General features: G+C 40.7%; 1 protein-coding gene across 2 annotated transcripts in view; it reads right to left on the bottom strand.

Annotated features, from left to right (window-relative positions):
• The window catches only part of KLHL14 (kelch like family member 14), a 99435-nt gene that overhangs the window by 4170 nt on the left and 72957 nt on the right, over window positions 1–22308 (bottom strand). Inside the window, exons 4-8 of one of the 2 annotated variants that reach the window (XM_059139542.1) lie at window positions 19041–19130; window positions 11435–11513; window positions 4570–4760; window positions 4330–4488; window positions 930–1087 (exon numbers count right to left, since the gene is read on the bottom strand). In XM_059139542.1, the coding sequence (XP_058995525.1) occupies window positions 930–1087; window positions 4330–4488; window positions 4570–4760; window positions 11435–11513; window positions 19041–19130 (677 nt within the window). The remainder of the gene's footprint in view (window positions 1–929; window positions 1088–4329; window positions 4489–4569; window positions 4761–11434; window positions 11514–19040; window positions 19131–22308) is intronic. The other variant, XM_059139543.1, reaches the window with a different exon arrangement.

Here is a 22308-nt window from a genome sequence, read left to right as displayed (position 1 = left end):
AGGAATTATTGTTAATTTTGTTGGGTATGTTGATGGTATGTTTAAACACATGAATAATTTTTTAAAAGGATAAGTACCGAATCATTTAGGGTGAAATAATATGATGTCTAGATTTGCTTCAGATTGCTTCAGTCAAAATGTTTAAAATGGAGGACAGATAAAGTAGAGCAAAATCTTGACAGATATTGAAGCCAGAGGCTGGGTTTACGAGAGTCCACTGTACTCTCGTTTTTTGTGTGTGTGAGCTTGGAAATTTTCATGATAAAGACCGGCCAAAGTCAAAAGCAATGGCAAATTATATATCCTAAAGAGACTTTGTGGATATTTAACAATTTCTAGTTTTTATGCCTCCCTGGTCAGAAACTTTCCAGACAATTCAAACAATTCAATGAACTCTGCAAACAATTTCAACAGAAAGTTTGTAAAACCACTTGTGTCTCACTTTCAGTTGGAAAGCCGGAATCACAAAGGCAGGCACATAGGATAGAGGCGGAGAACCAACCACACATTTCGGGAAACAATGGATGAGAAAGCAGGCCAGCTCGACCACAATTCACTGGTTGTTTTTTATTACTTGAAGTGACTTACAGCCTGCATACAAGCATGATACTCATACTTGTTTCTTTAGATTTAATTAAATAAATTTATTTGAGAGAGAGAGGGAGAGCGCAAGCAGAGGGGGGAGCAGCAGAGTGGAGTGAGAAGCAGGCTCCCCGCCGAACAGGGAACCCGATGAGGGACTCAATCCCAGGACCCCAAGATCACAACCCAAGCTAAAGGCAGACAGATGCTTAATCAACGGATCCACCCAGGCGCCCCAAACATGATACTCTTCAAACGTTTCTGCGTGGATGGTAACACACATGGAGGGAAACACAAAGCAAGAACAAAACAGAGAGGAGGAGGGTGAGGTAACTGTGGACACATACCATACTCCAGCTGTAGCCTCCCACAAGGTAGATGCTGTCATCGAGCACTGCACAGCCAGGGCCACTTCGACCCTCTAAAATGGGAGTTTGGAGAATATTCCACTGGTCACCTTTTGGGTCATAGCATTCCACGAGCATTACGTCAAGGTGGGAGAAACCTATGGGACATAGCAAAACGGAAGCACATAAGAATGAACTCTCAGGGTCCTGATTCAAGGCTAGGGCTTCTTTTTTAAAAAGCTCTAGAGCCAAGAAATAGCTAATTGTATCTCTAAAGAGACAAAAGCATAAGTTTACTAGTGAAATTGGAAGACATGTTACAGAGACCTAAAACAAACAAACAAACAAACTCTGGGTATTTCCAATTAATTCAAAGCAAGAATGTCTGACTCGATGTCATTGGTAAATGTTGATTATATGGAGGTAGATCTTATTTTAAAATGTTTACTAAAACCTTGGATTAAAAAGGTTTAAAATAATTAAAAGCAAACATTTTATAAAGTGCTTGTAATAAGCTAGTTGTCTGCCAAATGCTTTATGTAGATGAATTCACTGAATTCCCCTCATCCTATCTCTGAGATAGTTAAACATTATGTTCATTTTACAGATGAGAAAACTGAGGGATAGAGAGAGGTAATGACTTGAATAAGTCACACAGCCAGCAAGTAGACAGGCTGAGGTTTAAACTCAGGCAAAGGGGCTTCAAAGCTCATATTCTTACAGACTAAACTGTATCATTTTTCCTAAACAAATATTTAACTCTCTCAAGATGTTTTAACTTACTAAAAACATGATGTTTAGCAACTTTTACCTTTTTAACAGTTTATTTACTTACTTATTTATTTTTAAAATTTTTACTTATTTATTTGACAGGGAGAGACAAAGCAAGAGAGGTAACACAATTAGGGGGAGTGGGAGAGAGAGAAACAGGCTTTCTGCCGAGCGTGGAGCCCAATGTGGGTCTCAAAGCAGGGCTCCATGCAGGGCTCAATCCCAGAACTCTGGGATCATAACCTGAGCCAAAAGCAGACGCTTAACGACTGAGCCACCCAGCTTCCCAGTAGTTTATGTTTATAAATAATTATGATAGTATGAGTGGTTTCCAATATCTACTAAGGGTTAAGGTAGAATCAGGGGCTACTTCTGCTGAGGGCTTCTCTTACTCTGATGAAGTTTCTCAGTGACTGGTCAGTAAGCACGTTGTAGAGAACAAAAGATCTTGGGACTCTACTGGAGCCCTGCTTTTTAATTTAGGAAGTCAAAAATCTGTAGAGGGAGAGCTTCATCGAGCAGACCAAATCCTAAGTAAAATTTTCCTCTATTTAAATGCATGCAATGGATATTTGCTAGCTGACAATTATAATGCATACACTAAATTAATCAACTTATTGGACTCTTCAAAGTAATTGAGAAGATAGGCCAAAAAGTAGAGTAATTTTCATTCTGGAAGAGGTGGACAAATTATTTCAGGCCACTGAACTTCTTGCGTAACTTCTTATGTAAAATAAATCAGATAGCTTTGGGAACAGTAGAACAAAGGGCTTACTGGAATTCTGGGTTGTATTCCTCTCCTTTATCATTAAGATTATCGACGATAATATACATGACTGAAGATTGGAGCAAATTCCCAGGGCTGAAGTTCTAGTGGCATCACAGAAGGCACTGTGCCCAGTACATGTATTACATATGTTGACTGTAAGCCTCACAAAAACTACCAAGGAAAGGATAGTTATCCCTCTTTTATAGACGTGAGGTTGAGGGTCTTGAGTGAGATCACACAACTCCAAGTGCATAACTGGGACCCAGACCCACACCTTTCCCTCTAAGCCGTAATGATTCCCTGAGTCAACCTAATTATTTTTTTTTTAAAGATTTTATTTATTTATTTGACACAGACACTGAGAGATCACAAGTAGTCAAGCAGAGAGAGAGAGAGAAAAGCATGTTCCCTGCTGAGCAGATGCCCGATGTGGAGCTTGATCCCAGGACCCTGAAATCATGACCTAAGCCAGGGGCAGAGGATTAACCCACTGAGCCCCCCAGTTGCCCCTGAGCCAACCTAATTTGATGTGTGTGTGTGTGTGTGTGTGTGTGTTATTTCTCATTTAGGTTGTCATTCCCCAAATCTTTCTGTTCAAGTATAACCTCAAAATTCAAGAGTTCCTAGAATGTTTTGTCATTATTATGCAAAAGAAATTAGCAGAATTCACATTTTAATATAGAAAGCTACAAAAGTAATATTATATACAAGTATTTTGATGTAAAGGAATGGTGTATGGATTGAAATGAAGGAGCAGCAGTAAGAGAGAAAAAGAATAAAAAAGGAAGAGTTATAGCGGCAAAGATAATCTCCCACTGAGCACAGAGGAGAGCAGCATGGACCAGGATATTGACATTTGGGATTGAGTAGGAACTTGGAAATATTTACATAAACATTAAGCCGGTGTGGTCTTTAATTACATTAGGGGTACATATGTATTAGGAAATCCAGAAGGAATGTCTATGTCTAACCCTGTTTTTTGAGATGGGTGTACTATGGAAAAATAAATCCTCAGCTATCACACGTGGATGGCCTGTTTCTCTTTTGGGTCAGTTTCAAGGATCATGGAAGGTCAGAGCTGGAGGAGATTTTAGCGATCAGCTAGACCAGTTTCTTCATTTTCAGGTGAGGAGACCAGGGCCCAAAGTAGTTCGGGGACTCTTCTCAACACCAGAGCTCTCTTAGCTTCCCTGTTGTGCCCAGTGTGCTGTGCACGTGCATAACATCACACGCTCACAAACTACAGAAAGTTGTAGTCATACACATTATGGAGAAGGAAAGGAGCCCAGACGAAACTCTAAGAATACTATGTTTTAAATATTTTTTTATTAATAAAACAAAGAATTTGAGAGTCATAGAATGTTTGGAATCCAACTCTTCAAAGAAATAATTCTAAATTTAGACATGAAATTCTATGAAATGTTTTCCTTAAGAAAAATCATGTATTAGCTTCTTTGTGCATCTATGACTGAAATTCTTTATGATTACTACAAAAAACAATTTTCTGGAAAAAATTTATTACTATAACTTTGGTGATAAGGAATAATTTATTTTACTGAATTCATTGTTACAACAAATTGTTTGTGCTTTTCAGTTATTAATGCTCTCGTTTTTTGCTTTCTCTTGACATCATTATTCATTTCTTTAATGTGTGCAGTAACTTAAAAATAATCCTATCTGCAGAGGAGCCAAAATAAATGCTTGCCCAAGGGTACAGCTAATTTACACAGAGTTTCTTTTATTTGGTCAACATGTTTTTTACTTGGTTAACTATGATTATCTAACAAGAAACCCCCTTAGCAAGAAACATAAGATGCAAATGATATTGTGATTAAAAAAAAAGAAAGAAAGAAAAAAGACCTTTCAAATGATTTCCTCCAATTGCATACAAGCGATCATTCATTACAGCCAAAGTGTGGATGGCGCGTTTTGTGTTCATATCTTGTTTTCGAGCCCAGACATCCATTACAGGGTCATAGCAATATAGCCATGGGACATATTCTCCATTGTGTACACCCCCTGTGAATTAAACATATACATACAAGTCAAGAAAGAGCCTTGGAACTGAACTTGGTAACAGAAAGCGGAGGAATGACTTGCCTGAAATGTATATTTTCCCATTGTGCACTGCTCCCGCGTGAGCTGCCAGAGGCTGTGGTAGGGAGGACACATACCGCCATTCGTTTGTTTCTAGGTTATAGCACTCCACGCTGGACAAATAGCCGGTTTCGTTCCTTCCACCAATAACATATAAATGTTTGTCCAGCCGACATGCATAGAAACTGGCTCTTCTACAACGAAAACAACAACCCACCGTAAATCACAAAAGGAGCTCAGTCAGGCAAAGGAGGTAAATCCTGCTTTAGAAAGGGTGGCAGGAACTTGGAAATTGCACATACAGCCTCCTCCAAATCTGAGACCTTGACAGTAATCATATGCCTTGCCCCCTCTGGTTAACATTTTGGTATTAAAGTAAGAGTGGAGGAGAAATTCACCGACTCTGTTTCAGATCCTTTTTTCTTGCTTTTTTATACACTGTAAAGAGTGTTCACTAATGTTTGGGATATTTGGTATCACAGCTCAGTAAGACAAAGTGAAAAATGAGATAGATAATGTAACAATAATAAATTATCTTGACATTCACTTTTTTCATGGTCCTTCAAGGGTCATTGTTCCCAATTTATAAGAGAACTACATCATCAAAATTTTTCTTCAATTATCATTTTTTTCCTTCCCAGTACTACTGCAAATAGAGAAACTTTTGTGAACTGAATTTCGTGTTGAAATTTTGCTCTTACATAGCCTCTTGTAGGAAGTTTAGTGATATGCCTTTTGGTGTTCCTTCTTACAAAGCTACAGGATATTTTTTAGTATCTTTTCAAGAGTGGCAATTTATTAAATTTTCCCATTATGCCTTCAAAGGCCAAAGGCACCAGCTGTGTTGAAAGGACTGAAAACAGGGAGATCAGTTCTGAGGTAGACCATAAGGGAGGGTTGAGATGTTGAGGACCTGAATGAGAGTTTTACGGAAGACCTACAAGAGCTGAGGCTAAAGATCTATTAAAGGAAGATCTAAGACTTGGCAACTAGTAAGACATAAGAGCTGAGGGAGAACATGTGTTCACAGGGGACTAAAAAATTTGGAGTTAGGATGACTAGGTTGATATGTTGAGCAAGTCCTGGACCCTTTGCTCCTTTTATCTCATTGCTGCTACTGGAATAATATACTTTATGGGGATAACATGAAATCCAATACTGAATAAGTACAGTGTTTAAGCGCCAAGCCCCTCAGAGAATATAACTTGTTTGATGAATGTATAGTCTTCATAAAAATTAGTGCCAAGACTCTTGGGCAATGGGAGTAGTAAGATCAAGAGTCCTAGAGGTTTCTATCGGGAGATTCTCTAACTTGTGTTTACAAAGTGCCAAAGCCTCTGGGAAGCAGTAAACAGCATCTCGATTAACAATTTAGTCTCTGGAAGAGGTTGCCTGGCTACGTGATTTATGGGATGGGTAACCTTTGACATGTGACTCAGCCCCCCTCGGCCTCAGATTGCTGCTCTGTAACGGGGGCTGTTAACGGTACTTTCCATACAGGGTTATTGGCAAATCCATATGTCAAGTGCCATCATAGGATCCCGCATTGTGTTTATGCTTTGGAACCATCAGTTAACATTACCCAGATAAAAAGGTTTTTTAAAAATCAGCCATCAAAAAAAAAAAAAAAATCAGCCATCAAGATGTTTGCAAGGGAACGTTTCTTAATGACATTTATTAAATTCTTTTATGTTTGTTTAGGTAGTTTATTACTATATAGGTAATGGTATATGTTATAGAGGGTGATGGATTCAGTTTTGTTTTATTTTTTCCAGCTTTACTGAGGGATAATTGACAGAATTGTAACGTGTTTAAAGTTACGCTGCAGTGATTGGATCTATGCATACATTGTAAAAGGGTTCCCACCATTAAGTGAATTAATGCATCCGCCATCACCTCCACCACGTCACATAGCTACATTTTTTTTGTGTGTGTGAGAACACTTAAGATCTACTCTCTTAGCAAATTTCAAGTATATACTACAATAGCAACTATAATCATCATGCTATACATTAGATCCTTGGAACTTTTTAATCTTATAACTGAGAGTGTGTATTTTTTGACCAACGTCTCCTCATTTTCCTCATTCCCTAGCCCCCAGCAACGACCATTCATTCTGTTTCTGTAATTTTGACTTTTTTTTTTTTTAGATTCCACATATTAAGTCTGGAGAAAGGTATTTGGAGGAAGTTTTTAGTATATGTGCTGCCGAAGCGAGCACTGGAGGAAGTTTTTAATTGGACTATCAGAGCAATCGTTGATTTAAAAATTCTGAGATTTACTACTAAAGAAAAGTAAAAACCCATTTAAATATAATATTAGGTTAAATATAATATTAGGTTCAAAACAGTTGCAAAGGTAAGTGCCCACGGATGTCCATTGCTTCTTTCTATTTCTCTGACTAGACTTGGGTTGTGCTCTCATTGAATGTGTTAGGTCACAACTGTCCTACACATGCTTTTACCTTCTCAGTTAAAATGTTTCTTTGGAAAGACTGACCTGTCTACAGGAATAGACTGAAGGAGCACAGATATTTCTTTGCATCGTGGACACAACAGTATGTCAGTATTCCTCTTCCATATGAGGATTCTCTAACAAGTCTTAGAGTCTCTGAAATATTTTTACTGAAATAATTTTACTAATAATAATTTTACTAATTTTACCACCTTTAAATAATTTGGACTATGTGGGCTGTAAGGTGTTGGGTTCTTCTATGTGCCATATACTGGTCTAGAAGAGAAAATGCCTGTTAGTCATGACAAGCGTGAAAACCCTCCATGAAATAAGTTTAGATAATGAAGAATAAGAGCAAGATCTCTTTGTGGTAGAGTCTAAATTTCCATCCAGTCTAAATTTCTGTTCTCTCACTTTGTCCTGGTTCCTTCCTTCCTCAGTGATACTGAGTGAGCCTGTCAGAACTTGCTCTCTTTTAAGCAAGATTTTCTTAATTTGATGCTTGGTATGTACTCCTAACTTTATCCACACAGTGTCACTATTAGGATCTAAATGGGGAAAAAAAAAATCAGTAGGTTTCACTTCCTGACTAAAAGTGCATTTTTATGTAGACATTCCAATGGTGAAGATTCTGAGTCTCTGACTTACTCCCTTGCATGCCCAAAGTAAAAATTCATGAAATGCATTATGGGAGCCCTGGATAGTTCATGGTCTGTCAGAAACTGCAAACATTTGCTCCAGGCTAAAATTTTACCATACCAGGTCTCTCCTGGGAGTGCTCCCTGACCCTCCTCCCCACATGAAGAACACAGGATTAGGGTATTTGGTTTTTTTTTTTTTTTTTTTTTTTTTAGTAAACTCCAGATTACTGAAGATTTTTAAATGGGATTATACTATGTGTATTTCAAATTGTTCTCTCTCTCCTCCAGCTCCTCCTTCCCCAACACCAGAGGCAAAATTCAGTGCATTGTGATAAGTTAAAAGAGACAGCAACCTCCCAGCAACTTCTACAAACATACTTTGAACCTTGCATATTGTTGAGGTCTTTGCTAGTTCTTTCTGACCCCTTAGGGTGGTCAGTTTATATCCTAAAGCATGAGGCTGAATTACTATAACCTTAGCTCAGCTTGAATTCTTGACTTTCACCATCAGGTTTAAAAGAGGGCAACACATTTTTCAAACAAAATATTGTCTCATGTTGTTGTTGTAAGGCTTCTAGAAACAAAATATTTAAATTTGGAAACAATGTTTTATGTATTTGCTTCTAGCTTTTCTCTTATTCTATGAAATATAAACTTTGTTGTTGGTGTTCTCCAAGGTGCTTTTTCTTTTTCTTCTTCTTTTTTTCTTTTCTTTTTTTTTTTTTTTTCTGCACTAGCTAGGAGATATGGTGTCCATATGACTGATACCTAAAATGTATATTTTTACTGGAAAAAAAGTTGCCAGAGCATTTCCATTGATCCTAGTCTCAACATTTAACCTCTTTTCAGGGAAGAATCAAATCCTACATCTGAGACCGAAACAACTCAGTAGCATTACATTTAAACGTATATTTTCCTGCAATCATTTCATATGTAGCAGGGATGCAGTTTGTGAGTTCACTGAGTAAACCTAGAGGCAGTGTGCCCATTTCTTGGCTGAACTCGGTGGGAGGGGCATATTCTGCAATTTTATTACAGCATTCTTTGGGAAGCTCTGATTAGGTGAGCTATCCTAAGAGTCTGTCCAGTCAGTTCTAAGAGTAGGTTACCCCAGAGGCGGTTTTCAACATGTTTCTATTATTCTCAGTTTGGTAATTTCTCAGCATAACTACTTCTCAGCCATTTGGTAGCAACCAAAGGAAGGAGGGAGGTGGCGGCGCGTCTGGTGAACCTGATTCATGATCGATACAATGCAGAATTAACTCATTTGAATGTTTCAAGAAACTTTTTTTTTTTAAATCTAAAGGGTATCTCATGTATTTTCTTCTCTCTCTCTCTTTTTTTTTTTTTTTTTTGTTTAATCACTAATTAAGCCACGCCAGTCACTGATCGTGTTTGGTACTTAGAATGGAGGCTTGGCAATGACAGAAAATTTTCCTTTGAAGTTATGGATTGCTGCTTAAATCAATCAGCCCATAGGAGATCTGGAGCTAGAAGATTGACTGGGCATTTGTGAAATCTGCCTTTTCCCACTCAGCTCTATAAGGAGCTCTTTATTTGGTCTATCGGGTTGATTGTTCGAGATCTAAAAAAAAACTTCTCTTACTAGGGACCTGACATGATATACCATAATGACTTAGAAAGAAACGTTAAACAGTCCATCCTGTCAACGGTGGCTGCCGGGCGCCGACAGACCATGGCAGGTCTTTCTATCAGGTCAATGAGCTGCTAAAAATTGTCTAAGTAGGACCCTGCCATGATAGGCCATAGTGCCTCAGAGGAAGTCATTATAGAATATCAAGTAAACAATACACATTTAAAAAAATTACTAATTAGGTTTTGCAGCAATACTTCTCGTCCTTAGGGGCTCTACAGTGAGATAATTGACCGCGACGTGAGTTATGCCTCCCAAACCCAAGGCGTGAAGGTTAATTATCGTGGTGCGCAGCCCCCAGCAAAGGGGACCATGGTGAGGAGATGCTGCCATTTCAAACATATTACAGATATTTATTTTTAAAATTTTTTTAAAAATAAAACTTCTCGGAATGGTTTTGATTAAAGGGTAAAGTGATGCAGCCACAATCCGAGCCATGAAGAAATAAGCTCAAAGGGAGAGAAACAAGGCACCCTGGAGAAACACATCAGGAGGTTTCCACGCATGCATGTATGCACAAGAAGGGGGCGGAGAAGTTTGTCAGGATATTAACTGACTTTGTATGGTTTCTTGAGGTACCTTTGAATGACACGTTCCTAAAAGTGTCGTGGTCCTTATCTTGTACCTCATCATCTCCTATGCATAGTTTTTAGTCTCCCAAAAGATGGCTTTAATATACAGAGTTTTCTCCTAGCATTGACGCATACGGTCTTCCTGCAATGATGCACGTTTTCGAATAAATGATGTTACCTGAAAACTTCCTGTTCACTGGAATTTAATATTAAGGCTCTAAGTTGATCTTAGTGTATTCTAACTGAATGTTTATAAAAATGATGTTAAAGAAGAGTCATGAGGGAAACAGGAAAGAATATTATTTCTTAAATAATTCATTTGAGAAGAAGAAATAGGTTGTAGCTTATGGCTATTATGTTGGATATGTTGCTCAAGAGGATGCTGAAATATTATCTGAAAAGAATCGAATGCTCAAAATTTATTATTTTTTAAAGATTTTATTTATTTGACAGGCAGAGGGCGCCAGAGAGCACAAGCGGGGGTTTGTGGAGGACAGGGGTGTAGGGGGGGGATAGGGAGAGGGAGAAGGGGGGAAATCCCTGCTTAGGGAGCCCAATGCGGCACTTGATTCCAGGACCCTGGGGTCATGACCTGAGCCAAAGGCAGATGCTTAACTGACTGAGCCATCTGGGCGCCCTGAGTGCACAAAAGGTAGCATGGGAGTTTGCATGTGCATGTTAAGATGAAGTTGCATGTAGGTAACAGCTGGAGAGGCAAACTGCATGAAGGCAGTAGCCACTTGTCCCTTGGCAGCCAGGAGACTGGGGTGAGATAAACACCAAATACATCAGGGGGGAAAAAAAAAGACAGCTTGCAAAACTGTGGTTTTTTTTTTTTTTTTTTTTTTTTTTAAGCTAACAAAGGACCTGTTCTTGAATGTACGATGGGAGGAGAGTTGAGAAGGCAGATGTCCAGGATTTGAGTTAGTGAGACCAGAAAATTTCATACTGCAATTTCTGCATGAAAATGGATACCATTGTAAGAATGGCGTTCTAGATTTCATTTATAGAATTAAGTATATTATCACTGAGAAAAGTGGGAGAGGAGACACAATTTTAGCTCCACTTGCCAAAAATCCAAACCAATGTAGTAATGGAAGACAAGCCATACAATTTTTTTCTCCCTCCATTGGAACCAATGATTGACTTTTTTTTTTTTTTTTAGATATTTATTTATTTATTTATTTGACAGAGATCCCAAGTAGGCAGAGAAGCAGGCAGAAAGAGAGAGGAGGAAGCAGGCTCCCCGCCAAGCAGAGAGCCCGATGCAGGGCTCGATCCCAGGAACCTGAGATCATGACCTGAGCCGAAGGCAGCGGCTTAACCCACTGAGCCACCAGGCGCCCCTGATTGACTTATTTGATTGTTTTTTTCTCCATTGAGTTAACAAAGTAGTTATTCTAAATTGGCCAGGCCAAAATTTGCATTTTGACTCATATGTCTTTCATTGGCTCTGTTTACCATAATTTACCAAAGAAACCCATTCGACATCCATGCTTCCTGTAAAGCAGCCACAAATGTTTCAGACATAAGAAATAAACACTTACCTTTCTTGCATGGGTGGAAGTTGTATCCAGCTATTAAATCGAGGATCATATCGGCTGACAAAATTTGTACTGTGTTTTCCTGTAAAAATATATTTGAGACATTTAAAACAGATTCCTTTGTTGTTTTGCACATTTAAGAGTGTTTATAAGATGTCTCTGTTCTCAGGTGACACACACAGAAGGCTTAGGTTGGCGGGACTATCTAACACAGTCTGAGAAGCAGTATGTCAGTGGAAAAATAAATGTGCCCCTCAACTATTTTTCCTTTTTTTCTTCTCTTGCTCTCCATTTCTACTTTCCATTCATCTCCCTTTTTCCTTCCCTTTCCTTTCCTCCTTCCTTCCTTCCTTCCTTCCGTTCCTCTTTTGGAAGGAGTCAGAATAAAACTAAATCAACCATGAGAATAAAAGCAAGTATGTTTATCAAACCAATCTTACCACAAAGTTAGGGGACAAATTTCTGGGTTTGGTATTTTTTGGCTTTAAAAACATGAAGTTGTTGTCTGTAAATAATCAGTCCCAGAGACTACTTTGTGTGCTCTTTCTGGTGAGAGTCCCCCCTGCTTTTTTTTAATGATCCAAGAACCTAGCAGTGGTTGAGTCAGCTCTCTCCCCATGGAAATAATAGCGATCAGCGTAATAAGAGTTTGCTGAAGGAAATCAGGTTTAGCCTGTGCACGTCACGTGAGTTTGAGGGACGCACAGTTGCAGGTACACGTGTGAAATGGGAAACAGGAGAGCTGGTGAACCAGCTTATCCCCTCTGTTGAGCCTTGGAAGCATGGTGATGCCTCCAAGGCATTAAAATGAATCTTATTTTTCATACAGATTGACACCAAAGCAAGAAATGGAAGGAAAAGAGTGCCTTCCATTTTCTGTGTAGCACCTGAGATGACAGTCATCTAAAGCACTTGAAGTTTTACCTCTGAAAGTCTGCTTTTGTTCTTACATGTGTAACTACACATGGAAATACAGGTACCAAAAACTCCACCACAGGAATAAACAGATAAGAGAGAGAGAGAGAGAGTGTGTGTGTGTGTGTGTGTGTGTGTGTACATGCTCACACAGGCATGTATATCCAACATAATTACTAATTACATAAATATACTGAGTATTTATTATATGTGTTATGTGTTCTAGGTTCTGAGAATATATTGGTTAATAAGAAAGGAAAAGTCCCTGTTCTTGTAAATAAATAAAGAAATACATATTTTCAAGCAGAGATGAATGCTATAAAGAAAAGCAGGGATTGATGGGGAGAGGCTAGTTTAAAAAGAATCATTCCTTGCCTACAGATGTCTTCTGCCAGCCATGCAGGTATCTGCAGAATGAGTCTCTCACACATGGGGCCAGGTGAGTAGAAAGTCCCTGGGGTTGGCCATGAGTTTAAAATGAGCAAAATGCGGGGGTGACTTGGACAGACGTCAGAGGCATAACAAGGTCCAAATACAGTGTACCTCAAGGACTTGTATAGGGTTGTATCTTCTGTTATAAGAACAGTAGGAAGCCACTGGAAGGTTTTGAGCTAATGAGGACCATGGCCCAATTTCTCTCTTAGAAAGATCACTCTGGCTGTTATGTGAAGAACAGACTATAGAGGGGCCACTCTGGGAGCAGGGGAGCTGTCAGAAAGCCATTATAATAGTCAAGGCAAGAGCTGATGGTGGCTTGAATGTAGGTGGAGGCTTCAGATATGGCCAAGTTTGGGATCTATTATATGGGCACAGCCAATATCCAATATTCCAAATTCCGTATTCCATTTCCAATATTCCAAATATTGGTATAAGAAAAAGTAAATAATTAAGGATGGCTGCCAGATTTTTAGCCTGAGTAACCAGATGGAAGGTCATGAAATTTACTTAGGTAGGGAAGATCAGGCAAGAGCAGTGTGTGGGTTGGGAAGAGAAACCATTAGTTCTTTTTTGGATTTAACCTTGAGAGGCCAACAGGATCTCAAAGTGGAAGTGTGGTAGGCCACTGGCTAGGTGAGGCTGCCGATACAAACTTTAGAGTCATTGGTCTAGAGATAGTATTTAAAATCATAGAACAAAAGGAAACCCTTTAAGTAGAAGGTATGGGCATGGAAGATAATGGGTCCTGGGATTGAGCCTAGAATACAAAAAGAAAAACCAGCAAAGGAAAGGAATTGTCAGAGATAGGAGGAAAAGTATATTTTGGAAGACATGTTGAAGAGTGCTTCAAAAAGACGAATGAACAACTGAAAATTGACCATAGGATTTGGCAACATGGAGGCTGGTGATGGCCTTGATAAGTGTTGATTCAGTGGACACATAGGATACCCCTCAATAGAGACTAAGATCTAAGAAAACAGATGCAAAAGGAAGGCAACACTTCTTAGGACTTTGGCCGTAAAAAGGAGAAGATGATAGTTGAAGGATGCAGCATCAAGAGAAGGTTTTGTTGGGTAGCTTGGCTGTGTTTTTTAGTCCAGAAGTACTGGAAAGTCCTTGAACAGGCCAGAGGGAATGATACATAGGACTTAGATTGGAGCAGAAACAATAATAGGAGGGAAGAGAAAATACATGGGTAGCAACGGAGATAACTGGCATTGGACTCAGTCATGGCAAGATGAAGATTTTATCTTCTTATTGCTTCTATTCTCAACGAACTATGAAGCAAGGCCATCAGCTGAGAGTGAGGAGGGAGGTTTTGGAGAAAGAGGCATTTGGGGAGAAAGAAAACATGAGATGGCTAACTTAGAGGGCGGGAGAGTATACTGACCAGGGAAATTCAGTGTCATTGGCTAGTAGCCAGTATGGTTCATCAGTAAGCCGGTACAACTGTGCAGTTTTCTCCATCCACATTCAGTCACTCAGGTACAGGGAGAGGGTGTGTAGAGTTTTGGGTTTAAGTCCTGGCCAGGGCTTTACCAGGCAGGCATTGTGAAAGGAGAGATGGATGCCAAGGGCTGCAGGTATAGGTGCTAATGTGATTGTGGGTGAGCAACATAAAGCTAGTGAGGAAGGAAGTAAGGACATCAGAGGACGATGGACAGTAAGAAAGTGGTAAGGTAGAGTAAAGGAAGTGTCATGTCCAGGCTGAGTAGTAGCTGCCATGTGAAGGGGCAGTGGATGGTAAAACCTGAAGACATCCTTTAAAGTGGTGGGTCTTAAGGTTGTGGAAGTGACAATAAAGAGCTAGTACAAAGCTACCTGCCTCCAATAATAAGAAGTTTTGTGTCAGATGCGGGGGGTAGAACCCAGTGCTTGTTAGAGGGAGTGGCTGGGAAAACAGTATTCTCAGAAGATTGCCAGGTTTTGACTAGAAGAGAATGGACGTGACCATTCAGAAGAGAGTTCAAGGATTCTGAAGATTTTGTGGATGTGATATCATGAGTTCCAAGGACCTTGTGGAAAGGTCTGCATGGTGTGATTGGGTGGTAAGTTACATTTCATTTGGGGGTTTAAGAGTTCCAAGAGTGAGAATGACCCAAAAGACTTGGATTCCACAAAGGTAGCCTCAAGCTTAAGGAAGGATTCCATCTAGAGTTGGTTTATAAGGGAGTTTTTGTAGAATGTGCAATCATTTCACTCTAGGAAAAAAAAAAAAATTCTCGATAGGCTCCAAGGTTAATTCCCCAAAGCACTGGAAGATAAATGCTGTTAATAGGAATGTAGAGCATACCCGCCAGACATGCAAGTGTTTCTCTGTGAAGTCTGGTTTAGAATTTCCGTGTGGAGGAAGACATATGCCTCCTTTCAGGAATGGGGCAGAGTGCCTTCTGGTAGAAATGAGCAATATTTGCTTTGGTTGTATTGGTAATGGCCTTCACTCAGAGAAAAGGGTAAGCAGGGCCTGGTGTGATATGGATAGAAGATGAAGAAAGAATTTCCAGGGGGCAGGATCAGTGGTATGAAAGAGGGGTGAGGATGGAGGACTGGGGAGAGCAAAAGAAGGGAGGCATTCTGGAGCTGGCAAAGGATGTGTGGAGGAGATAATGAACATCAGAAGAGCTGAGTGTTGGTGGAGTCAGGGAACTCCACTCCTTTCATTTCTTCTGATCTTTTCCATTTCTTTCCTAACCCTTCCCCAATGTCTCCTCTTTGTGTGATGATGCCCTATCACCAGACACTGCTGTTGACTGTCCCTCAGCTGATGGGTAAGTGGGGCATGGGGCGGCAGTTTTCAGTCAGTGGTGAAAGAAAAGAAAGGGGAAGGGAAGGAAGTCTCCTCCGAGCAGTGTTTTGGGGAGTCCATCATCACCATCAGTAAAGGACAAATGTAAATTGGTTTTCTATAAGCTGGGGCGCTGATGGAATATATGCATATGTATTAGAAAATTATAATGCCTTCCTAAGACTAATGACATGAAGGGAGTTAATAGGATTTAATATCTATAGCTGACTAGAAAAACAGTGTATCCTGTTTACATTTCCAATAAATAATATGTTTTGTGATTTCAAATTTTGGTTTTATAATCAAGATAATAGATAACAGATTATATTTGTATTTTATGAGTACATACATGGTTTATGAGCATGTATTAAAATTTACAATACTGTATTTCATTCAAAGACATGCATCTTAGGCATCATTTTCTAAGAACTGAAGTTTAAGATTTTTGTCTTTGGAACTGACATATCCAAAGCATTTGAATTCACGGATTTTTAAATTTTTCCTCCCTTGTAGCAATGAAATTAAAGTTATATATTATCATAGGATTGCTGTTCTTTATAAGTTTTGGTATTAGCTGCTTACTTTTTAATTGCATAAGGTATTATAATACGAAAACCCCGTATTTTTGAGATGACTGAGTCCCTGCATGGTTTTCTAAATGAGAAGCGATGAGGAGTTCTTTGGGAATAAGAGCCACTTTCCACTGTGATACAATACTGACTTAATTTCACAACATCAAAGGCAAAAACATGACTGTTATTTAGTATCTAGCAAAGTACATTATGTCTGCCTGAGAGGGAAATGTTATACAATGGTTGAAGATGGGGGCAGACAGACCCAGTTCGGAATCAGCCCATCTTGGTACAAGTTGTGTGCCCTGGCAAGTTCTGTCACCTCTTCAGGCTCAGACTCCTCATAGCAAAGCTAGAACAATCATGCAACAGGCCTCCCAGGATGGTTGGGAGGCTTAAGTAAAATATGCAGGTGAGTGCTTAGCAAATTCCTGGGAAATAGTGTTCAGTAACTATTGTTCACAGTAAAAAAGAAAAAAGTGTGTGTGTGTGTGTGTGTGTGTGTAATGGTTGCCCAGATGGTTGGAATATGAAGCTACAAGAAAAATGTCTAAAAGATGGTGGTAGAGGTGTGTTTGGTACCAAGCCTCAATACCTCTACCAGACTGATGCTGTGCTCCCCAGGTCGCTCATTGTTATAGCTGCTCCCTTTCTGGGGAATCGCTCTCAGCTGTACAGGCCATATCTCTGCTCACCCTCCCCCTGACCTGGAGGAAGGCCTCAGCCAATGACAGAAGACTGGCCTGCTTGCTTCCTGACGTGACCAGTTCTCCTCTGTTTAGGAGAGCCAAATCAGTGGTTCCTCAGCATTTGCCCACATACATGCAAATGACTTCATGTGCTAGACACATCAGGGACAGATAGAATGATTCAGCTTTGCAGGTAGGACTCCCACAGCTCCATAAGGAGGTCTAACAGAAAAGGAGTTAGCGGCCAGCCCCAGATTGAGAGTAAACGTAAAATTGAAGTTTTACTAAAAATTCAATTCTGAGCCTCCTAGTGGCTAAAGCGAAAGAAGAGAGACACGTTAAGTCACACGAATGCATTAGTGGCAACTGTCCAAAGCCCACAATGCCTCAGTGCTACAGTCTGGCAAGAACTTGTCACATAGCTCTTCACACAGGGCACACTGCGTAGTGACAGTGACAGGTGTCCCTGCCGTGAAGGCAACACTATTTTCTACAGTCTTTTGTTGCAGCATATTCATTGAGGGCTTTCAACGGAATTCCTGTTCCTCTCAGGAGTGGAGAAAGGCAGATGGGTGAGGTCTGATGGCATAGTTTTATGGGAGTCTGAATTAGTCTGGAGCTAAAACCTAGACTCTCTAGACCAGAGGAAGGAATATGTCCATTACGCTCTCCCCTACCCACCCTGCCCCACTCAATCTCTCAGCTCTGGTAGAGAAGATGAGGGACAGTAAGCAGATATAGGTTCTTTTGAGGAGGAGGGGGCACAACCCCGGGATCAGGTTTTCTGTGCCGCTGAAAAGATCTGTCTCAGAGGAATGGGAAGTTCATAGTGTTTTGTGAACACCAAGTGGTCGCACCGATACGGACATTTTAACAGAGACCTGCTCCACCTGGGACAGGAGACCGGCTAAGAGGGCATCATTCCCCAGAAATAGGACTTGGCAGCCTTCTTTTGTCACGTGTTAGTTTTAAGCTGGCCTTTAGGAAGATTGTTCGGCAGATTTGTTGCTTAGATAAACCTGATGGCTGTGCACTGTTCACTTACGAAGGCTCTATTCAATTCAGATCCCTTCAGCGATTTGAGGAAGGGAGAACAGGTTAAACAGTAAATGGGGAGTTTACAGCAGATTGCACATCTGCCAGCGTTTTCTGGGGACACGTCAAGTCTGTCACTGCAAAGATAAGTTAGAGGAGAGATATTAAATATCTCTTTTGTTCCTGTTCTAAACCTGTTTCTCACAAAGCTCAGGAATTGTCCCCTTTGGAACGCTGAAGAGAGGAACCAACACAGCGGCAGGTTTTGAGAAAGAACATCCTGCTCTCGTCAAAGAAATGTTCCTAGAGGGTGGCCTGGGTTGTTTTCCTTGAAGATTTTCTAGAGTGAACAGATGTAACAATTTTCTATAATTTGCCTTGGTGCAGATGCTGAAAGAGAGCATTCACAATAAAATATATGCAGTATATGTAATTTCGCTTGGATGTTCTGGGGGTTTTAGAGTAAAAATGTGTACCTGCAAGCTGTTTTATGGTTTCTCGGTCATAATGATCTCTGTTACACAGAAGGCTACAACCGCGACTCCTCCTTCACACGCAAGCGTTCCAAAAATACTTCGATAATTTCGTGTATTCTGCAAGGCACAGTGCTCTCCCTGTGTTGGCTTGGGAAGGGTGTTAATATGTTCAGTTTCTCTTTGTGATGCATTTACGAAATAATCCCATGAACGGGGAGGAGGGCGGATGGTCTTCGAAAGGAGCCCTTGCACCAGGTGCAGCCACCCCAAGGCCAAAGAACTTGAGCTTGGGTTAGGCATTATGACCGCAGATAAAGCTAATTTATGGAAACTGCCTTACTGTACTGATAAAACGGGAGAAAAGTGGTGGAGAAGGTGGTGAGAATTCTTAATAGCTGCAGCTTGCTACCTGCCTCTGGGGAGTCTGTGCTTAATGCTCGTGGCGTTCCTCAGGGGATGGATAAGGAGAGGGGCCGGGGCGTCACTGCGAAGCCAAATCCCCAGACAGTCAATGAGCGAATGCTCTGCTGCGTGTGTCCTCTGCCGGCTCAATGGTTGACCCTCCCTCCAATTGTCAGCCCAATTTACCGACTGTTGCATTTGTCCCTGCGCACAGAAATCTATTTTCCACAGTAATTGCGAAACGGGCTGCTACCGGCGTCTTCCACAACACACATACTTGTTGAGTTCAATAGTTACCGTTGGGGTTCCACTGGTCCTCTCCACCCAGCACAAACAAGAAGTTTTCTACCTCCACAACGCAGTGGTGGGCACTGTTGTACGGCATAACTGGAATTGGGGAGGGAGGGGGGGAGAAAAAGACGCATGAAATTCTCCATCTTAGGACTTGATACCTTGGCGCCCTAGTTTTTTGCTTCCACCAAAGGGCACAGAATGTGAGAGTGAGTCGGAAGGAAGACCAGAGCATAAGCAGCAGAGCGGGGAACCCACCCATCCACAGGGGCTCAGCCGTGTGTGTGTGTGTTCCCGGCAATTTCAAACCCAACCCCTTTTGACTAATTTTACATAATGTTATTCGGCAAATTAGTCAAGGACAACCTGTCATGCTGCTTTCGATTCTGAAGTTCTCCTCACCTGCCTGATGATGGGGATTGCATTCTAAAACAACGACCGATCCTCCCAAGCGGTCAGAGCTGGGGGTTATTTCTTGGAGGAAATAACCCCGCATACACTTGGAGCCCTGAAGATGCTCTGCCCAGACTTGGTTTGCTGGCAATCTTTCCAGAAACAGACTCAGGGTGCTCGGGAGCTTTCTATTCCACAGCAATGAGCAAGCTGAATTTCCATACAGTTTTAAGTTTTTAAATTAAGGTCCTGCTGATTTAATGCCTTCTCCAAATGTATACGCTTAATCTCCTGTACAATGTCATTAGCAGCACAATCACACATTTTCTATCTATCTGCTTAGGAGCTCTTCTGGAACAAAGATAAAAACTGTCAGGAATATCACAAATATCCATTCCCTTGGTCTCGCCCTCCCCCCCCCCACCCCCTCCCGGCCCTCCCGAGCCCCAGTGTGGTGGCTGCAAGGAGGGCCTGTTCTTCAGAAACCCACCCAAGCCAGGTTTCTCTGCATTTGTCTGTTCTCATTTACATTCTCTTTCGGGGACATGCACAGGGAGGCCAGGACAGCCCGGTCAGCCCGTGTGCCGCACAGCGCTGGCCTCTGCGCTTATCGTCTCATATGGCAAATGTAAACTCACGCGGAATTAGTTATCATATCACATGCGGTGGTTTGGACCCAGTGACACCAGTAGGAAAAATGATGTCCTTGTTCAGCTCATCATATGGGCACCTTAAATCTAGGTGAGGACAAATGGGGAGGTGATGTGCATGTTCAGGCAGGGAACTTATTGCTTGACACGGATCAACAGAGCACTTAAGAAACCAGTGCAGTGGGAAATCAATATGAGTCAGGGCCAGCTCTTACTTTGTGCTCTTTTGCCAGTGCTGAAAGACAGAGAGCCTAGCTTATAGCCAACTTATTTTGGATGATATATATCTCTCATTTCATTTTGTTTTCCCTACCTTTTATTTTTCTCAGAATGCATTTATGCTGGCTAAGATATGTAAATACCACGAATAAGGAACAGGCATAGCTTTGAAATCTGTAACACAGCTTCGGAAAGAGCAAATGAGATCATTTAAGCTTCTTACTAAAGGATTTTAGGAGTTTGGGTTATTTTATTAGTTATTTATTTTTTACTATGAATATTCATTGTTTTTGAACTTATGTCTATAATGCCAGAAGGCCTTGGTACAGAAGCCCCTGATTTCTGTGATAATGTGGAAAACTAGATGTGGATTTGTATGGTCCATTAATTAGGTCACTGACTTGGGGAGTCATCTTGGGAATGTCCTTTTGTCCCTCTACCCTAAGGTATCTCTTTGGAAAATGCTTTTAACCATACAGCTCTGCAGAGATACCATCTAGTTTCTCAGAATCCAGTGGGGCAGAATGTGCGTTGAGTTTGCAGACCAACAAAAATGGAATGGGTTTCCAACATCAAAAAAAAAAAAAAAAAAAGATCATCATTGTTTAGATGATGATGCCAGTTCCCAAAGAGCCAACAGAAAACTAGGCTACTCATATGTGCTCGATGCTGTGTCCATTGGGAACAGCCCGGTGCCACTCCAGTTCTTGGTCGTATCATCTGGGCAGTGTAGACTCCCAGCATGTTTGTCATCCACAGGCATCTATTCACACGGGACGCAGGTAGGAGCCATGGGCTATAACCAACTTCTGTTATGACTGCCACTTTTGTGATATTTGAATTTTTGGTCAGTTCAGTGCCCAAACTTTATAAATAAGGAAAACCTGTATTACCATCTTTTTAACTAGAAGTCCAGTTCGATAATAGAGCGCGATCTCTGAAAATATAACAACCCTTGCGTTTTGTTCTTGCCGTTTATTTGCTCCCACTCAGGCAGGCAGAAATTAAGTGAAGGAAATAATACATGATTTATTCCTAAGCCTATTTTTCATTTGATTACCCCTATTGTTATGCTTTATGCAAACAAAGGACAACTATTGCACTAAACCATGGAAACTTCAAAATAAGAGAGAAGCTTTTTGAAGTCCTCATATAAAGGCTACTTGAAGGCATTCCCATTTTTTGCTCTTGTTTTTAAACCTTAAACGCTGTATATCTTGGCTGAGTATTTTAGTATTCTCATTCCTGAATTATTGTCTTTTCTAAATTATTGCCGCGAATCAGGAGGCTATAAATACACACAAATAACTCCTTGAAATCATTCTGAGTGTGTAACATTCCAAATTTATTAGAAAAAATCTATATTAAATCAATGTTCGAGTTTTGCAAAAGACCTAATTTGACTTCTGATTAAACCTGAAGCAAAACAAAACAAATAGGGCAGTGAGCGAGAGCAAACATCTGTTTAGAATGGCACTGGGCCCTGCAGTATTGATTACCCTTTTAAATAACAAGGAATCCAGGCCTGACCCTTTCCAGATTTCTCGAGAGGTGGGTGCCTGCCTTGCCCTCACAGGCGGGTATTGGAGGAGAAGTTTGTACTCATGTTCATATACAGCCCGGTGTGAGTTTTTAGCGTGTCAGTCAGTGAGTTAGAGGGAAAGGGTAAAGAGAAGCTAATCAGGATGAAATGAGATTAAAGGCTGTCTAATTTTACAGCAACTGTGATCCATCAGCCACTGTGAAAGTGACAGTGGAAATGAATGATGGAGACAGACAGGTGGGGCTGTACATTTCACTGATTTATCCTCAAATGCACTGGGCCTTATTTTATTGAGTGAACATGACCGCATTTATCATGACTGTCATCTAAACCCACTTCCCTCCATTTAAAAAGGTCACTTTACTCAGAGGGAGTAGGAGAGAGGCACTTTCAAATCAGATTTAAAATCTCATAACACGTGTTTATAAGGCCCTTTGTGAGAATTCTAAACTTTACTAAACAAACCGAA

The sequence above is a fragment of the Mustela lutreola genome, chromosome 11 (genome assembly GCF_030435805.1).
Source record: "Mustela lutreola isolate mMusLut2 chromosome 11, mMusLut2.pri, whole genome shotgun sequence".
In the NCBI taxonomy this organism is placed as follows: domain Eukaryota; kingdom Metazoa; phylum Chordata; class Mammalia; order Carnivora; family Mustelidae; genus Mustela; species Mustela lutreola.
The sequence above is the reverse complement of the archived record's forward strand: the minus strand, read 5'-3'. Positions and strand labels throughout refer to the sequence as shown.